The 21,158-nt window shown below is 39.6% G+C and overlaps 1 protein-coding gene across 13 annotated transcripts in view; it reads right to left on the reverse strand.

The window, feature by feature from the left end:
* SYNE1 (spectrin repeat containing nuclear envelope protein 1) overlaps window positions 1-21,158 on the reverse strand; it is a 499,708-nt gene that overhangs the window by 152,008 nt on the left and 326,542 nt on the right. For 11 of the 13 annotated variants that reach the window (XM_075126812.1, XM_075126813.1, XM_075126818.1 and 8 more), the window contains 5 exons: window positions 20,612-20,734; window positions 18,169-18,351; window positions 16,172-16,315; window positions 10,584-10,778; window positions 9,303-9,443 (listed from right to left, as the gene is read on the reverse strand). In XM_075126812.1, the coding sequence (XP_074982913.1) occupies window positions 9,303-9,443; window positions 10,584-10,778; window positions 16,172-16,315; window positions 18,169-18,351; window positions 20,612-20,734 (786 nt within the window). The remainder of the gene's footprint in view (window positions 1-9,302; window positions 9,444-10,583; window positions 10,779-16,171; window positions 16,316-18,168; window positions 18,352-20,611; window positions 20,735-21,158) is intronic. The other 2 variants (XM_075126819.1, XM_075126817.1) reach the window with 1 other exon arrangement.

Raw genomic sequence — 21,158 nt, forward strand, 5'->3', positions numbered from 1 at the left:
AGCAAGAAGGAAAGAGAGAGCCCGGCCCTGCCTCTTGAGGTCATGTTTATGCCTCCCCTACTTATCCCAATGCCCAAACCAGACGTACACCCCCTACTGCTGCTGAGGAGGGGCACATGAATCAATTTTTCTACAGGGAAAGATTAAAATCTGCTGGGACCATTAATTCTGCGATGCGCAGTGGTGCAGAATTCTCCCAGGAGTACCAGATATGTGCCTCTGAAACATTCTAGTAAACATGCTAGAAAAACAAAATTGTTCAAATGTTTGTGGAAAGTTATTATAATACAGGGAACAAGCATAGCTGAGTCAAAGTCACTTCAAAATAACTGAGGTCCTGACTTTGCCACCTATGCTTGTACTGGGTGAGTAGTCATCATATCTTCTCTCCTGTCAGGGAGATGAGATCTGTCCAGCTAAGGTCCTTACAGGCCCCCATTTCTATAGCCTCACAATCTTTTAATGCATTTAACCTCACAACACCCTGCGATATAGGGAAATACTATCCCCATTTTACAGATGGGGAACAAAGTTACTATGTGACTTGCCTAGCTTCACACAGGAAGTCTGTGGTGGAGCAGGGACTTGAACCCAGGTCTCCACTGGACCTTCCTACCTATCTGTATAGCCTTGACATCTGACTTATTTCTGACACTTTCTAATGATTGTTCCAGGATGAAGGACTTGCAGTTAAAGATAAGGGAGGATGGAAAGGGAAAACTGAACTGAACCAGTCCTTTCCCCCCTTTCAGTAAATTTTGCGCGTTCACAGTGCGGCAGTTGCTGTTGTCAGATCTCAGTAGTGACAGAGAGGTGGGAAGGAAGGAGAGAAAGAGGTAAGCACATCAGTCTTGGCAGGGTTTTCCAGTTAGTGTGTATTTTTGGTGTGCTTTATATATAAAATTCTTTCACTGCACAGGGATGGAAGTCTAACACCACCTCCTTTTTCCTCTATGGAAACTGTCCAAAAGCAAGAGCAGCACTTATGCTTCCTTATGTTGTTTCCCCTATTTAAGGGTGGAGGGGATATTTTGGTTTCTTAACATATCTGAAAAGGGCTGTTACTGCTGTTGTCTAGATTTCATGAGGGTGGGAGGTGACGAAGGTTTGTTAACTAAGTCCTGGACAGGGAGAGAAAAATGTTAACTGTGGCCCATTGTTGGTGCTGGAATTACAAGAGCAACTGTGGCCAGAATGGGTGCGTGTCAACCCTTCAGCTTTCCCAGTTCAAGCACTGCCTCACTATATCTAAAAAAATTGCGCCAAATGAAAAAAAAGTCTTTGAATAAAAAATAAGTATGAGAAACTTCAAGCCAAAAGAGGCTTTCTGTAATTGCTTCCTCCTTCATAGTTGCAATGCATGCTAGCATGCTGATATGTGGTCTGTGTTTATATCACAGACATACAAACAAAAGACCAATTGAAGTAAGATTCTCTTTATGAATAACATACATACAATATTAGGACAGACTCTCATGAGGTGTGGAGTACTTTGAATCCAGTGCTGAGCATCCTCCACTCCCACTTGCTTCACTAGGAGTTGGGCACCTCACAGAACTGAGCTGATGAGGAACAAACTATTTGCTTAATTTCTTCATGTTTCAAAACAAACTGCATGAAAGACTGCTATCTACTGCAGATATATTGTACACCACAAGAACTTTTAAAATCCTTTGGGGGTTTAACACATTATGCTTACACCCATATTTAATATTTTTGGTGTTGTTCTCCTTGGTTCTGATCTCTTTAGAGCAGCCCTAAAGGCTGCTGCATTTAGTGAGCAACTGATTTTTTTTTAAACGTACAAATGTCAATTTACCACAATCCTAGGTTTTGGGACATCTTTTTAGTATTTATACACTTCTATTGTGGTCTATTAAAAGTAGTATCTTGGCATTGCCATTGTTATGCTCATGATCTAGGATATTAAGAACAACCCAAAGGCAGAGGACAAAAGGCACCCAGGTATCTGGTGATGAACAGAGCTGGCTTAACCAGTTCAAGGCACCCAGGTATCTGGTGAATACCTGAGCTGGCTTAACCAGTTCAAGTGTACTGCACTTCTTTAATGTCCTGAAATCTATCTGATAAGGGTAGTGCAAGGTGTCAATGAAACGCTCATGACTCACTGCTTAACAACATCTTCGTGTAATGTAGATGCAAGCAACTGATGCAAAGTTATGGACATAAACTGAAATTATAATTCTTAACATGTGTTTGCCAACCAAGCAGAAATTTCCCGAGCCTAGGAAAAAACATGTGGTTTCCCCCACCTAGGAGTTACTTCCATAGTATTTTGAAAGACAATGAGAATGTATTTACATGTCGTGTAAACAGACTCATCAAGCTAACAAGTGGCAGAGGCAAACCTCACATTATCACGGCAGGGAGGAAACTGACAATGTTCATTCACTTGAAGTGGAGGGAGCAAGAACTAAAAAAATTTGCATTTTAGCAGACATCTCCAGCAGAGGAATAATCATCAGGAAACTTCCTTCAAGACACACTCCATTTTGCCTACCTTCCAGCTGGATATAGACGTTTATCTGGAGGTATTCTTCAGAAGAATCAATTTCAAAAGATTCACTGGACTATAAAATAGAGAGGCCAAGAAACTCCAAGTTATCTTTCATTTAAGAAGACAAAGGTACCAGCCCTTTGACTTTGGGAGCTAGATCCTGATCCAGGAGTTTGGTCAGCCATCTTGAAGGAAAGGTGTGTTGAGGATTTTCCCTAGACCCAAGTCCAGCTTGTTAAGTTTTAGTTACTTGAAAAAGTTTTATCTTTATTTCTCTTGTAACCATTTCTGACTTTAAACCTTATGCTTGTACTCATTTACAATTTCTCTCTTCTTAATTAAATAAACGTGTTTTATTTTTAATCCAAACAGTCCAGTACAGTGTTCAAACTGAAATGTTTGGTTAACTCCAGTAAAAAATAGCAAACTCCTGAATGCCGATTCTTCAAGGAGCAACAAAGTTTAATGTTCCTCTGATTGTTCCAGGAAAAGGCTGGGCATTTCAGAACACATGTTTCTGGGAAAATCTATGGCTAGACAGAGTGTGGAGTAACCTTACCACTCGTTAACCAAGGTTGGTGGAGATCCGTGGAAGTCTGTGGTATTGCAGGCAGGATCCAAAGCATTGGACCAGAGCTGCCTAATACATAGATATAAAATGCATGCTTCCCCCCCCAACCAAACAGAGCAGGAGACTGAATTTTATTTGACTTTCATAGTGCATACAGTAACATAGCAAATCTAAATTGTTTGCAAAAGCATGCTGTTTTCAATGCAGTGATTACACTGAAATAATCACTGATGGTAAATGAAAGAAAAACCCCCAACATCAGCTTAATAATCATGATGCTTCTTGCTGACTGTGGGTGTCCCAGGCAGAGAGCCACAGTAGCAAGGGGTTACAGGGTAAGAAGCGATACAACTCTTCACTGGTCAGGATCGCACTCCAGAATGAGACATGATCTTGTTTCTATTTTCACCAGTAGTTTGTAGCATTTTAGCAAGGGATCTCCCTTAACTTTATAAAACTGAATCCACAATCAAACAGACCCTTTGGGGCCAGATTGTGGTTGGCACCATGCAGGTGTAAAAAAGTACCCCTTTTGTAAAAAGTCCATGACATTTAATAGGGATGAGACCAAGGGACCATTACAGAAACTTAAGTAGGATCTATAGAAATTACTCAAAACATTTGTAGAAACAAATACAGAATTATCTTCCCTCTATATGTTAAACTGAAACATCCTATAGAGTTCTACTCTTGTGTGTGTGTGGTGGGGGGAAGATTCTGTATTTAATTCTATAAGGTGGCAATTACATTCTATAGCCGTTGTTCTCAACCAGGGGTACATGTACCCCTGAGAGTAGGAAAAGGTCTTCCAGGGGGTACATCAACTCATCTAGATATTTGCCTTGTTTAACAGCAAGCTACATAAAATGCACTACTGAAGTCAGTACAAACTAAAATTTGATACAATGACTTGTTTATACTGCCCTATATACTATACATTGAAATGTAAGTACAATATTTATATTCCAATGGATTTATTTTATAATTATATGGTATAAATGAGAAAGTAAGCAATTTTTCAGTAACAGTGTGTTGTAACACTTCTATATTTTGTGTCTGATTTTGAAAGCGAGTAATTTTTAAGTGAGGTGAAACTTGGGGTACGCAAAACAAATCAGACTCCTGAAAGGGGTACACTAGTCTGGAAACGTTGAGAGCCACTGGTCTATAGGACTCTTCCATAATCAGGGGGAGGGTACCAAGAAGCTTCCTGTCCGGTACCAGCACAGCTGCATAGTATTCCTTCCGAGTGCCTTGGGCATAAGCTATCCTCAGCAAGCTGGCTGACTGACCAAGGACGGGGGTGGCACACTATACCGTTATAAGAGGTAGCACAGCAGGCACACTCCCTCTATGCTGGCTGTTAGAGAGACATCATGCCTCTCCTGAAACACAACAACATTTCCTGATGTAGAAAATGTATCCAGTGTTCAATGATTCCACTGGGGTGCACCCACTCCGTACTGTTCACAGTGAGGGGCAGTAATTAACTACTACTAAAGTAGGACAGCAGCTCTAGATGGTAGACCTAGATCAGTGTTTCTCAATCTTTTTGACACCATGGACCGGACTAGCTGCCTTCCTAAACTGCTTCAGGGAGGTCTCAGTGACCGGTGCCAGTCCATAGACTGGTTGTTGAGAAACACTGCCCTAGATGGTCGCTGCAGTGAGTGCTCTTACCTACACTTCTCCATTTAAAAGGATTCCATCTTTAAGCTAAAAAAGCCTGGATGTTTACTTCCTCAAGATGCACTGGAAAATCTCTCTCTCTCTCGCCCATCGAGCTATTGCTAAAACCTTATTTAACCAACTACGAAATATCTCCAGGCTGATAGTTGTAGGGGAGAGACCTCAATATTGATGTAAAATTATTATTAATTTTAGCATTAAACTTGCCTGTGCCTTTAGTAAAGCTTACAATATATTTATAATTACTTTCATACATATGATGCTTGGAGAAAAGTACCTGACATGCATATATTTTTGTTTATTAAACTATTTTAAATATTCAACCTAACCAAAGAAATTTGGGGAGGCTTCCACCTTAGCTCCCAAGGACAAGCAAATGTCAAGGAAGATAAACATGGCTTTATGGATAAGAAGATTTTATTACCCTAAGAGTGTTTATGCAAATTCAGAAAAGCTGTGTTTTAAAATTTACCTTGCTTTAACTTTATATTATTTTCACTTGTGCTATATTTAAAAGATATAGTGATTACTGAAATTTGTGCTTTGTACAAAATATTTAAAAGCAGTTTAAACAATTATAATTCTAAAGAGCGTGGTTCCCGAAACAACGAACTATGTAAAATATTTATGTTTTAGGAAAACGAATGCAGCGTGGTGTTGTCAGAACAATAAGCCCTCTTTAACTTTGGATTTATTGTTCTGACAACACTACCCTGCGTTCGTTTTCCTAAAACGTAAATGTTTTACATAGTTTGTTGTTTCATGAACCATTTATTTCCAAAGAAAAATCCTTCTTGTGTTTTAAAGCTTTAGAAAAAAAACACGTGTAGTTAGAGAGATTTTATACTTTTGTTTGTTTCTTAAATGTTAAAATGGCAAACACTTCTGTGAAATGCATATGTTAGTAAATGCAAAGCTTCTAATATCACTGCTATATAAATGGTAAAAAACTTGATGTACCAACATGGAATCTAAGGACCTTGCTAAACAAATTACAAATGCAGGAAGCCATTTATGTACAGAAAAGGGAATTAATTAATTCTGGCAATGTACATGAAATCCCTCCTCCAACTCTGGAAGATAAGAATCATCTCTCCAAAAATTGTTATAAGAGTCAACTTTTTAATTATTAAAAAAAAGACTTTGTAGGAGTTATTTAAATTTTTAAAAGATTGTTCTGAGAATTAAAACCTTGTATATAAGGAGTGTCCGGACTTTTTGAAAACAGAATTTAATTTCCTGTCAAAATTTAATAAAATTGAAAGAATATCGCAGAGAATGGATTCAATAAATGAAGTTAAAACTAACTTTAACAGTTATTTGACACTTTCCCACCATAAGAAGAACAAAGGCAATTAAAGAATGTTGCATATTCATTAGGCAGACTGCATACTCAGGAACTGAAGGTGTCACCTAAGCCAACCCCAAAGGCACAGAGCCAGTGAAAGGGTAACAGCAACCAACCCTGCATCTAAACAAGGCAGAAAGAGGTGTGTTTTCCTATATTTTCATTAAAATAGGAAGAAGAAGTGTATAAAAAACTGAAGTGACCACCACAGGCACACTTCCCATGCTACCCTCCTTTGACACCAAACACTCCACAACTCATCCAGTCCATCTCTACCAGCAAGCTGCCACAGACAGATAAGAAAAACAGAGAATATTCAAGAAGAAACTAACTCAAGGAAAATCTACAAGACTTGAACATTGATGGTGAGAGAAGGTTAACTAAGTCACAGCCAAGGGATTAGATTTAAACTCTTGTTATGATTTTTTGGGGATATGAAATTGCTGTTGTAACATAAAATATTAACAGTTTCTCCTGTTAATCACTTGCATGGTTAGACCATGTGTTCCTGGAGCAGAAACAGGGGCTAAACCTTGGTAAACTGAGAAATTTAGTGGAATTTAATTGGATTTAAGATTCTTAATATTTATAATTGGCCTGTCTCTTTTTCTTTCTTTAATAATAATATAACCATGATTAATAATTGTGATTATTTTCCTTGGTCTTTGTCATGGTGTCCACTGAGATATGTAAAAGAATATCTGGGACTAAAATAGTGGGAGCTGTAAGAGAAACAGTCAGTTAGAGTTGACCTACCATTTCATGTTTCCTCTGGACTAAATATTTCTAGTAATATTTAAAAGAAAATTACATGGTGTTCAACAACTAAAATTAGCCCCTTTCTAACCCATATAGTGTTGATCAGAAAGATTTAGAGCTCGTCTGCATGGTATGTATACATGGTATGTCAATCCACACTGAAGAGGTGGATATTCTAGTGCACACTAGCATGTTACACACTAAATGGTCTGAATGGATCCTGCTGGCATGCATTAAAAGTTCCCTCATGTGTGTAAATGTAGTCACAATTCAAACAGCACTACGGAACTTTTAGTGCACACTAGCAGAATCCACAAAGCTCAAGAGCGCGAACTAGAATTTACGCCCCTCGAGTACAAACTAAATCACCACGTAGACAAGCCCTTAGAATTATTCGATAAAAGCCTTCATTTCTTTCAAGTAGATTATTACAATTTCCTGGAGTTCCTGCTCAGTTTCTAAGATGCAGCAGATCACATTCTCCCAGGATCACTGCTCCCTTAGCACATTACTCTGATTTAAAAATCTTTACTTTAGCTCCCTGTAAGTTTTGCATGGACTATAAAATTATTTTACTTACATTTAAGGACCAGAATTGCTGCACTCCGGCATACTTAGCCTATCTTCTCTCCTTGTACATTCCTAGACATTTCTTATGATCTGAACTGGCAAGATTATTTAGCTTGTTTAGGTTATAATCTCATGTGAATAGGAACCTAACCATTTTGTAAATAACCCACTTGATCGTGGAACTTTCCTCCTTTTACTGCTTAGATCATTCAGTTTGTTTCAACATTTATGACCAGACTGAAGAACCCTATGACTGCTTATGCTTTTGTCTATCCTGACATCCTCAATAATTTTACTGCTTTTAAGGGCTAAGTGACATTTTGTGAAAGACACTGTGTAAATATATTTTCTGCCTACTAAGTTAGGTTCTACTTAGGTTTGTACTTCTTACTCCAATTCTTGAGGTAACAGAAGTTCTCAATGGACTTTCGTCGTTCTTTGAGTTGTCTATGTTGCTAACCTGATTTTCATTCTTAAAAGAGAATTTTAGTGAGCTGACATTGAATTCCATTGTGTTCATTACCAATTGCATTGTGTTCATTATCTGTCCTTGTAGATGTTTCACCGTTTGTTTCATTAACATGGCCTCAAGAGTCTTCTGCTGAATAATGGAACGGCTTTTCCACTGCAGGCAAGCTTCACTGGGAACTATCCTATTGTATAGTGTAATACGACTTTAGAAAGCTCCTGGATTATTAAATCCCTTTGTTTGCCTTTCTTTCTTCATATGGCTTGTCACTGATAATTGCCTTATTTTTATGTTTGTTCTTGTCTTAGCTAGTACAGCAGAATCATTTTATAATTTAGCAATAACTTTAGAACCACATGCACCTTTGAAAGAAATTGTGGGAAGCTTAGAGTTTTAGCAAATACCATAACTATACTTAAAAAGATAAAATAACATCATTGTATTTCTTTGGTACTGAACTTAAAGAAATACATGGTCAAGGAAAGCTTCACTTCTTCAGTTACTCAACTCTAGAAATACTTAGCCACAAAAACAATAAAGAAAAACACTGTTGAGACACAAGGAACAAAAATCAGATGTTGAAGTCAATGGAGTTGAGACTACTCGTACAACTTGTATGCACTGCATATATGCATCTACATACATGATATTGAAAGCACAAACAATAAACCCTCCTACCAAGAAAAACAAGTGTGGTGTACACCTGGTCACATGAGTACCAGAAGTCTCAGTTCTACTCTCAGTTTACAGATGTGACCCCAGTGATTTCACGGGGTTTGAACAGTTATAATTGAAAACAGAATTTGACCCAAAGTGTAGAATGAACACAATCCCCCACAAAACAGATCACAGTTGATATCTGAATAGCTGAACCAATGGAAGACTTTGAACTTTGCCATCAGTTGGACAATGACAAGGCAGACAGACACAAACAATGAAATGTTTCACCACATGAAGTACAAAATTGCATTCTCTCAGAATGCCGATGCCATCATGTGTACTATTTTGAAAACAAAACCATGCTATAAATGCAACAGAGGCACCAATGAATTAGAAAGACTGTCTAATGCTCACTCAACATTTGTTTAAAAAGTAACCAACTTATTGAGTCTTTTTTTGCCAATGACAAAGGGTACCAAATTGATATGCTTTAAGCTTCTTGCACAGTATTTGTAACTTTTATGTATTTAGAAGCCAGGTCCTGATTATGCTTGATGACCATTCTCAATTCATGGGATGGGACACTGAAGTTGTGTGCCCAACATGTAAAGAAAATCAGCCCAAATTTTCTGAAGAAGGAATCAACCACAGAGTACACAGAATGGGACCATGCATCTTTCCAGAGATCACAATGGAATGAATGCCAAGAGGCAGGTACCTGGTTAACAGAAGCATCTGTATTAGCCACAGGTGAAGGAGAGCGACAGGCAGGTGGAGAAGAAATCTCACTGTTGGTTCCCTCCTCCCCAGACTCCTCAGTGACAGGTGAGAGTAGTATGTGACAGCGACCAGCAGTCATCTGTCACAGGAAATGCAACCCCAAAGGACAGGAAGATGATCAGTCAATCATCTCAGTAAACATTTGCATTAGATATAGACCAAAATAAGAAAATTAACACAATGTTGGAATTACCAAGACACAGTTTAAGGACCGCTGCTTCCTCCAAGCCCCTTAGAATTGCTATATTAAAAGTTCAGGAAAGCAACAGGCAAGCAGTGGTATTTACTGCTAATACTTTGTTACTGAGATGTTGGCCATCTCCTGTATGCTAGGGAATTTTAAAAAGTTTCTACAGCCAACACATCAAAAATAAGTTAGAGGGTAACACACACAGTGCATTAGGAGAAGTTATTGAAAGCCACAGAGTAATGCTGCAGATAGCCAGAACTACTGCCCTCAACACTTTACCTTTCAGGCCTAGTTAAATGATGAAGGAAAGAATGTTGCAAAGCAGAATTGGATCCAGATAAAAAAAGCCACAATATACTATAGTAGTTACATCTCAGTTTTGCTTTTCTAAGGTTTTAATATAGGGACAAATCCTGAAGTCCTCACTCCATTTTTACTCAGTCCTTCTCAGACATAACTCCCACTGACATCAGTGGGGGTTATATTTGCACATGGACTGAGCAAAATAAAGTAGGAACTTCAGCATGTATATATGTATTCAGCCTTTATAAATGCGAGGATATAGTAATAACAATGTCAATTACTGAAGCATATTTAATAAAAAAAATGTTCAAAAAAATCCGGGGTATAAAAAACATGCTGTAGAATACATTTGACTCTGCATCCCCCCGGCCCCTTTTGTCATTCAATTCAGTGCTTTTTCAATGTTTGTTGTGGTGCACTGACAAAACAACTCAGCACACATCCTGAAAGGTAAGAGAGAGCCTTAAATATTATTTTCCTTTTAACAGACTGATTTCTGTTATCCTCATAAACAACTTCATTCCTTATCTGTTGGCTTAGAAAGCGGGGGTGACACAAATGCACTAATAAGAAGTTGTAGTTCATTCTACACCCACAACTCCCAAAGCATGTCAGTAAAGCAAAGCATACAATGTGTATTGTGGCAATTGGCTGTATAGTAGCATTTGAACAGCACAAAAGAGAGTAGCACCTAAATAACAGTAATGATACCGATTCAGTTCTTACCATAACCACAGAGGGATGAGCTGAGTGTGTTGGGAGGAGTTCTGAGTCCAGCTCCTCCATTCCTTCTGAAAGCCCTTCCACTTCTGTCACTGTCAACAGCATAGTGGCATGTTTGGCTTTCATTGTTAGCATCTTGCACTTGGAATTCAAAGAGGCTATTTGCTCCTGGTATCCTTTAATCTTCTGTGCCAGCTCCTGAGGAAACATTTTTTATTCAGTGGGTCACATGCAGGATATAAAGGCCACAAAACTAACTAATAGCAATTCAGCTTCTGTTAAGTGGCAGGCTACCTCTCCGAGGCCAGCCAATAAAAATCACAGCTGTGTCTCAAGCCGGGATACTAGCAACAGCACAAGCTGCAAGGCAGGATGTTGATTGTGCTAGAGAACAAGTCAGGCAGCATCTCACTGCACAGCTAAACCACAAAGGAGCAAGCTATGCAGTGAAACCGGAAAAGCACTGTGAAAGCCACATCTCTGTATGATACTGACAAAAGGGAAGAATATGTCACGCTCACATACAATTCCTAATTTGCAGCAAATTCTATATGCTTTATCTTAAAGCAGAGGAAAGGGGAAGCTCTCTCTCTTTTTCTCCTGTTACTAAAACAGGATGAAAATCTCCAGATGGTGCATACCATGGAAATGAGGTCATGTGATGACGGGAACTTTAAAAAAAATGCAACACTCAGCTCTCACCAGTCTGAACACAATGAGCAGCAGAAACAGATACACATAGTGGTTTAGTAAGGTAAATACATGCTGGATCACTCCTATTTATAACACACATGTGTTTGCATGGAGGTTGGAGTGGATATATTTTATCTTCTATGTGTAACTTCACAGATATTTTTCCCTAAAAATTTTTCTTATGCTTATGTCTTCACAGTCAAAATCCAAATTGGACAGTTATGGCCCTACATTAAAGTGAGTTCAGGAATTTGGCCGAAGACAGAATTGACCAAAAGCCATTGTTTTCTCATTGCTGTGCAGTAGTCTGTGTGAAATCAATCCAATTCTCAACACTGCTAAAACACACTATCACACCTGTGATGGCAGTGACAACAAAAGGACACACAACCGAATAGGCCTATAGACTGAATGATCCTTTCACACGTAGGATTGCTCCTGCCCAACAGGGGCATGTCTAGTGTTGTCAGTCTACCAATTTTCAGAACACTAAATTCACATTAAAATATACCAAAAAAGATCAGTGGGGGAAGATCACACTTCTGCTACAGATATTGTTTCTCTCTCCATGGAGACAGGAGCTGCTCTAGTCATAAGAAACTAGACAGCTGCCTAGGGTGGCAGATTCTGACTCATACAGCAGGGATGGCCAGCAGCATATTGATTTACATAGTGATAACTAAATATGCAGAGTTATTGCTGCTACACCAGCAACCACTATGTTTATTCTATCAAATAGATATTTGTATTTTATTTTAACATCTGTTTAGATTTTTTTTCTAATGCTGGCTCCCAAATCAAGTAGACAGGAGAAATGGCTATTTGTAAATGAGGCTATGATTTAGTCATGGGTATTTTTAGTAAAAGTCATGGACCTGTGACCTGTCCAGGACTTGTACTATAAATACCCCTGACTAAATCTTAGGTGCTCTCGGTGGCTCTGGGGCACTGCAGGTGCTGGGGTGGGGGCTCTGGGGCACCATTCCTGCTGCTCTGGGGCCCGCTGCTGCTGCTCTGTGAGGGCAGGGAACGGCCTGGGGACCCGCGGCAGCTCTGGACCGCTTTTCCAGGGCACCACTGTTTCTCCGGAGGCCCCTGGAGCCAGCTGCCTGTGCCCACCTGAGCAGGGGCAGGTGTGACTGGCCACGGGGCCGCCCCACCTGCTCAGGCGGCCCAGGGGGTCAGCCACACCGGCCACTGCGGAAGTCATGGAGGTCCCAGAAAGCCATGGAATCCATTACTTTTGTAACCTTTGTGACCTCTGTGAAAGACTCGCAGCCTTATTTATAAAGCATGAGTGTCAGTACCTTTAATATTTCAGAACTATTAAACATAGTGGAAATCTATTCCCTTTACTTCTGGGGCTGCCCAGGAGATTCTTCTCTTCAGCACTACCTGCTCTGTGCATATGAGCAACAATTAAATATTGAACAGCTGCTGCAAAGCCTAACAGGCAAAATATTCAGTAATTAACATTTATTGAAAAAATGAAGTGGATAAGTTATGGCAGCCCCAGGGCAGTTTGGCTTTCGACTCTGCATGTTATGTAAAGTTTTATGAAACTACTTACTCAACATCTCAATGGAAAATTTCCAGATAGGTGAGATACAGAGTTATAAACCAACACATCCTATTACTTAGGGTGAGCACCTTTTTTGACCTTTTAGCCTTTGACTGGTGCTCTGTTCCTTATACTCTTTGCAGAGTGCTCTACTCTTTGACTGGTGGTCTACTCCCTATACTCTTAGGGCCAATCCTATTCAACTTATTCATAAATGATCTGGGGAAAGGGGTAAACAGTGAGGTGGCAAAGTTTGCAGATGATACTAAACTGCTTTAGTTTGCAGATGATAGATAGATTTGTAATAGATTTGTGCTGGATTTGTGCTGGAAATGGCCCACCTCTATTACCATACATATTGTAAGGAGAGTGATCACTTTAGATAAGCTATTACCAACAGGAGAGTGGGTTTGTGTTGTGGGGAGGAGGGGAGAAGACCTGGATTTGTGCTGGAAATGGCCCAACTTGATTATCATACACATTGTAAGGAGAGTGATCACTTTAGATAAGCTATTACCAGCAGGAGAGTGGGGTGGGGGGAGAGAAAACCTTTTGTAGTGGTAAATACCCATTTTTTCATGCTTTGTGTGTATAAAAAGATCTTCTACACTTTCCACAGTATGCATCCGATGAAGTGAGCTGTAGCTCACGAAAGCTTATGCTCAAATAAATTGGTTAGTCTCTAAGGTGCCACAAGTACTCCTTTTCTTTTTTCAGAATAGGTGGCCATTCTAGAACATGGAAGCCCAGAGAAAAAGACTTCTGTAAACATATTTACTGGGTAGAATGATACTCTGTGTTACTTATGTGCAAGGCTACATAAGATCTTGTGATGCAGGAGGCAATGACTTTCCTCTTCCCATCTTATCTTTGTATTTTAAACATAGTTACTGTGTGTCCTGTTAACCTTTACACACATGGACGACAATTATATGCCCGGGGAAACTGTAATTTTTCTTTTCAATTATGCATGCAATCTGCATCTTGCACACCTGATTAAAAATAAAAGGTATAATCATACAATGACCCTGTAAGTCTTGTTTGTTGTATCGTGTACTCTGATGCAAAACTTAAGCAAATAAAAACATAAATGCAGAAATGTGGAGTCATCTGTGTCTCTTTAATTGTATTCCTTTGAGATGTTTCAGACATTCTACTCCAGAATGAAGCTCCATTTTATTCTACTTCCCACCATGTGAAATTCATGCAACCTACCTCCACTGCCACCCAAATTGAATAAATAGGGTTTGGGCAGGGGATAGACTACACCTCCCCAAACTTGGAGCAGCTTGCAGGTCTGCACCACAGCCATTGTACAGCTACTGGTTCAAATAAAAGGACTGGAACAGCATCTATTGTTTCTCTATGCTCCTCTGAAGGGATTCCCAGCTACTCTACTCATACAAGTGTGGGTCCAGTGAACCCTGTGCCTGCCCCACTCTTAATGCCTCCCTCTGCACTGATGTTTTCAGATCTCTCTGTGGAGACATTATTAGGAACATCCTTCACCAAAACAGCATAAAGCATTTGTATCAAATAGCTTCTTTTTCATTTTATTAAACAGCTTCCATGACAATTGTGACAGAAAATTAACTAAGCAGTATAGGAGGAGTACTTCAGGGATAAGCACAGACTATGAAAGACAAATGTAACCCTTTCTTCTAAAACTAAAGCATAATGCCACTAGTGTCAAAAACTATGAAAGAGCCACTACCAATTTGGCAATCTAATGCATGACATACCACAATGTGAAGACCTGGGATTCCAAATCAGTGTGGTGGCATGGAGCCTCCACATAGATTGTCCTGTCCTCATATGATCTCCTGATATCCATGGGGTTTGAGGTCTGGACCTGAAGCTCATTCCTCAGAGACAAAACTTTGCTCCCCCTGACAGAATAACTTGAAAAGGACCCTTTAAGATGATCTTTGCAGAGTTTTCTTCCTCTAGAATTGCCTTCTGTGGGCTTTATCTCAGGAGGGGCGATCCTGCCCCTTGCTTTTACTCTGTCTGTTCTCAGGCATCTCTCTCAGTGATGTGAAAGAACTAAATGAAGACTTCAGGACTGGGCCTAAGATCACTAAGTGACAATGATCTTCCTAAAAAGAAAAGGAGTACTTGTGGCACCTTAGAGACTAACCAATTTATTTGAGCATGAGCTTTCGTGAGCTACAGCTCACTTCATCAGATGCATACCGTGGAAACTGTAGCAGACTTTATATATACACAGAGAATATGAAACAATACCTCCTCCCACCCCACTGTCCTGCTGGTAAAAGCTTATCTAAAGTGATCATCAGGTGGGCCATTTCCAGCACAAATCCAGGTTTTCTCACCCTCCACCCCCTCACACAAATTCACTCTCCTGCTGGTGCTAGCCCATCCAAAGTGACAACTCTTTACATAATCAAGTCGGGCTATTTTCTGCACAAATCCAGGTTTTTTCACATATCCCCCCACCCCCATACACACACAAACTCACTCTCCTGCTGGTAATAGCTCATCTAAACTGACCACTCTCCAAGTTTAAATCCAAGTTAAACCAGAACATCTGGGGGGGGGGTAGGAAAAAACAAGAGGAAACAGGCTACCTTGCATAATGACTTAGCCACTCCCAGTCTCTATTTAAGCCTAAATTAATAGGATCCAATTTGCAAATGAATTCCAATTCAGCAGTTTCTCGCTGGAGTCTGGATTTGAAGTTTTTTTGTTTTAAGATAGCGACCTTCATGTCTGTGATTGCGTGACCAGAGAGATTGAAGTGTTCTCCGACTGGTTTATGAATGTTATAATTCTTGACATCTGATTTGTGTCCATTTATTCTTTTACGTAGAGACTGTCCAGTTTGACCAATGTACATGGCAGAGAGGCATTGCTGGCACATGATGGCAGATATCACATTGGTGGATGTGCAGGTGAACGAGCCTCTGATAGTGTGGCTGATGTTATTAGGCCCTGTGATGGTGTCCCCTGAATAGATATGTGGGCACAATTGGCAACGGGCTTAATGCAAAGAGTTCCCACTGAAATATTTTGGAGTTCCACACATCCATCAATGGACCCTGTGTCTTTTTCAGCCTTTGGTAATTACTTAATGCTTTAATAAGTTACCATGCTCTCAAGCCTTCGGGAGACCTACTCGATAAAGAAAAAGATACTTGGAACCGTGGTGTTAATAGGAATTTGCTGTGCGAGCATGTGAGGTATCCTCCCTGCTAAGCTAGCCTTTGTGGACCCTAAAAAACTGCTCTGTGACCTCAAGAGAAATTAAGGTGACCAAGAGATCTCTCAAACTAATTAACTTAGAGCCTGGACAGTTGCATCTCTGCTGCATTACCTCATGGCGTGAAATCTGGGCCTGCAGCTCCTGGATGTTACTGGTTGCAACAGGTTTGTCTTGGATCTCATGGTGGGCACACTCTATCATTTGCTGTAAATGCTTCATCTCTTGTTCGTATTGCTCATACTGTACCACTGCTTCCTAGAAAGAGAAGATACAGTAGATGTACACAAAAAAATAACAGGTTTCAGAGTAGCAGCCATGTTAGTCTGTACCCGTAAAAAGAAAAGGAGTACTTGTGGCACCTTAGAGACTAACCAATTTATTTGAGCATAAGCTTTCGTGAGCTACAGCTCACTTCATTGGATGCATCAAAGCTAATTTAATTTGAAAACAAACTTCACTCAATGAGACTTACTGAAGAGCCATGTCTATACACATTTTGAAAGTAACGGTGCATGTCTAGAAAAAATATTACCAAATACAATGTAGAGCTCACTAAATAATACATATTTTCTGGTGAAATATATTTCTGTAGACAGAAGAATTAATAGATTTTTTTCTTAGCATGTAATATGGAGGATTGCTGAATAATACAGTTACAAAGTTACCATGTAAATAACCACAGAGAACTTAGAACTGGAAAAAAATTAGAATTCACTTTGCCCAGCTCCTTTCCAATGATGAATTACTCTGTATATTCAATTGCTTTTTTCCAGGCTGTTTGTAAATTATTCAAAAGATGTCATCTTCCACCTTTGTATTAGCATGCAAAAATAGGCTGAGACTTTCAAAGCTGACTAGTGGATTTAGCCATGACCCATTAACTTAACTGGGAAGTGTGTGAATAAATCCCTACTTGGCTTTGAAAAAAATCTCAGCCACATAAGCCACAATGCCAAAGTGTAACGATGGGATGAAGGTCAGTACCAGCAACAGCTGAAGTAAAGTAGGAGTGCTCTCATAGAGAAGATAGTTCATTGGGTAACATTATGAGTTGCAAGGAAGCAAATCAGTTAAAAGTCTTTAGGCATCTGAGCTATTAAGATGGGCTTTGAACTGACAATGCCCCAACACAAGTAAAAAAAAAAAAAAGTTAAAGAAGTCTTTTTAAAAGAGCAAATGGCAACCACTGGGGCTCAAGACTTGCCACTGGCTACCTCACCAACCATGCCCACCAACACAGTGTTGCCCACTCTTCACAATTTTATCACAAATCTTGTGGTATTTGTTGTTTTCTTAAAGCCCCAACTTCTGCTCAGCTTTCGTTTTCACTAAAAAAGTTTCTGGCTCTCTTGTTTGTGGAGAAAAACTTAGAAACATGATCTGAGTGCATGTTAAAGGCTCTGAAGCCAGAAAACAAATTAAAAGAACCCTGAATTAATAACTGAGGGAAAACCATAAACTCATGATCTTCACGATAATCTCATGATGCTTAGGTCCTGCCTCACGATATTTGAATGTTTAGGATTGGCAAAAGTGCATGGCCCGAACAACAACATCAGGAAGAGACTGCTACTGGTCACCTCAGGTTCTTATCCATCATACAATAAAGAAACCATTAACTACATTTGAAATGAAAATTTCATTTTTCAATCAAAATGGATGGGTCAGACAGCCAGATTATGCCATCGTGATGAACGGAGGAGTAAGGAGATTAACAAGAAAATACAATTTAGATTTTTGAAAATTAAAGCAATAACTTGATAGGTTGTGCAATAACCCTTCATAAGAACTGGAATGAAAAGGGGAGTAATATTTTTTAACAGTGATTACAGGATAAAGGCTAATTGGGTATTGAAGTTTTATTTCCTTACTTCTTTGGGAATTAATGCAGACTGAGAAAATCTTCTAATAATATGCTTAAAATTCCAATAAACATGGAGTTCAAAATCTTTCAAATGTAAGTGGTGGGCATGTTATGCTTCCAGGCAAACATTGGGCTTAAAAAAAAAAAAAGGAATGTTTGAATTATTCTGTGCCAGTATAAACCTTTCTAGTAGTATCACAATCTCTAACCCCCTACCCTCATCCACAGGTCAGTTTGCACTTGCCTGCATTATATTGCATTGCTGGATAGCCATGTGCTGCAGACGGCTGGCTTCCTCCTGAAGTCTGAGAGCAGTGTGACATATCTGCAGGCTGGTGACCACCTCTTCAGGCATCCTCAAGGCACTCTGGCAGACCTGCACGGCTTGAACCTTTGGCTTCAGTGACTCCATTTCAGACAGCAGATGCTAGAAATAAAATTGGTGCCATAGTAAGTCATTCTCCCATGAATTCCGAAGACAATTCACACAGCCAGTTATTAAGAGCGAGTTCAACCAGCAAAATAAAAGATGAATTAGATTACCCACAGTTAAATGAAGCACAACCAGGGCATGCTCAGAGTGGAGTTGCTTGTTGATTTTGTGGTAAATATTATTTTTAATTTTTAATTAAAACAAAGTGTATTTCAGCTATTGAAGAGGAACAAAAATGATTTAATTAAATCACTTAATGAGCCCCCTTTGAAACAAACCAATGTTTATCCCTGTTCATGGGTTTATGTCTAGACTGAAAGTAATTCTTTAAACTATTCTAGAAAATACATACAAAAATGCTTAAAAAACAGACCTAGTTTCTGAGCAACAGGTATTTGTTTAATCTTGTTTATATGCACATTTTAAATGTAAAACCAAACTGGGAGCCCTTCTGAGATACAGTTGCACATTTTCAGATGGGGCATGTAAAACCCATTATTTGTGCTCATAATCCTCCTTTGTAAATTTAGACCACAGCTAAAAATGATGATGTTTAAAATTAAATAAGCAACGAAATGGAACAAAATGCAGCTACATAAAGATCCTTTCCCTTGAATAAGCACCATCTGGTCTCCTTTGTTTATCTGGCCTCCCTCCAAGCATCTATTCTTCCCACAATGCATGTGCCTAACTTCCATTCATATGCATGAGAACTGCGTATGCACAGTTACAGGGGGATAGATTAGGTCTACATTCTTTGTTTTGTCACTGAGGAGTTTACTGAATTCTCAATAAAAAAAATGCATGAATGAAGACATGCATAAACATACACAGTCTGAATTTTTAAATTCAACAGGCTGAAGCCTCAGTACCAAAAATTTGACAGTATGAGGTACAGAAACTCATCCCTTTCCCCCTCTATTACAGCAATGGAACTGTGGTGATGGGCAATGGGAAGACCCTGAGACCTGGGGCACCTAATGTGTTGGGGGTTATTTTTCCTTTTTTGAAGGAGGGTGGATGATCTAAAGGTCAGTGGTGAATACCTATTTCTTCTCCAAACACCTTTGCTCCAGATTTTCACCTGATAGGTCCCATACCCACCATAATGGACAGCTTTATTTTGGAACTGACTTCAGGACACTCTGTGGGCTGCATAACAAGTCAGTCCCCCTCAAAGCATCTATCCCTTCCACTTCTGGTGCGTGGGCTGGGTTTGGTGGCAGCATAGCCACTCTGCAGCTGTCCATAAGGTTTCCCCTTGTGCAGCTCTACCTGGCAGGGACAGGACTTGACCTATCAAGAATAATCTGGTAACTACTTTATAGTTTATTGTCATCACCTTTCCTTTACTCTCCAGGTGGGTGATGGGATGGTTCACAGGGAGATATAATTCATTGTGGTGTGCAGAGAATTGGCTGTGAGACCCTTATTAACAAGAGTAATGCTATTAAATCCACATGCAAAGCTCCGAACATTCACCCCATCTGTGTTTGTAGATTTTAATCTTTTCCAAGAACACAAACAAAACTCCATTCTACCAGTGGTTTAACCAAAGTGAACCAGCAGATGTCTAGCTAGTGCTGACAGAACGAGGGCAGTTAGCAGTGTAGTTCTGTATTAGTCTGGAGTAGGAAATTGTAATCAAGTACTCAGAGTCACTGTTCTGGTTAAGCCGATCCATGAGGCAGAGAACAAAAGGTAACCACAAGTAAATCTCCATAATAGGCCAACTGAAATACAAAAAGCTGCTATATTCTATGGAGGCAGAGATGGTTAGTAGACAGAGCAATGTACTGGTATTCAGGGACCTGGATTCTATTCCCTTTTTTGGATGCTGGCCTTTTGGGTGGGCGGGCTAGTCGGTCCATCTTTCTATGCCTGTTTCCCCCCTCTGTAAAATGGAGATAATGATGTTGACCTTCTTTGTAAAGCTCTTGGAGATCTACTGATGGAATAGGCTATACAAAAGCTAGTATTATTATGGGGTAGATTGTTACTTTAGGCACAGCCCTGAGGTAGGTGTGAGTACAGAAGCTGCGTCAACTGAGGAATAGCCCCATGAAGCATTCAACCTTGGAGACACCCTTCTAGGTAACAATTCCTCCCCTGCTTTCTCCATACCTACGGACAATTTATGGCTGGCTTCCAATACCCTGACTCACGGTAAGTAGTGCCTTACCCCCTGGGAACCCCCACTGATTAGAGCTGCTCACTTCACTTCCATGTTATCTTTGTGGCTTGACCCTTTTACCTGTCTGTGAGAAAGTTGTTCTTTTAGACTCAAACGCCCAAGCTCTGGAGAGATCAGAGTAGCTTGGGCTTGTTCCAAAGCAGCCTGTAGAGTTTTCACCTCAGCTTCAAATTTCTTCATATCCTGCAAAAAATAAAATTCAGGGACAAACAAGAAAGAAATGAATGCCATAGATGTATCTGGTATTATAGTATCCACTATGTAATCCACACACACCACCAGTTTTTTTCAATATAAACTACAATTTTAAGTTATTGGGAGTGTCAAAAATCTTTACTCTTATTACACCCTGGGATCGGTTGGAAAAGGAGCTCTGCAAGACACAGATATCACTGAAAGTATCCTCTCAAACAAATTCAATCTGGACTTGATTGAAGTGATGCCATTCACTTCCGTGATACTTAAGTATTCAGACCAGTGTCTGATCTGTACCATAAACAATAAAATAAGCCTTGACTTTATGCGCATTTGTGGTTTGACACGTTTTGTGTCTCAGATTTTATTTAAAAGTTCTGTATCACCTTACTATGCTTTATTACAGAACATC

Source organism: Caretta caretta, chromosome 3, assembly GCF_965140235.1.
Source record: "Caretta caretta isolate rCarCar2 chromosome 3, rCarCar1.hap1, whole genome shotgun sequence".
NCBI classification, from domain to species: Eukaryota; Metazoa; Chordata; order Testudines; family Cheloniidae; genus Caretta; species Caretta caretta.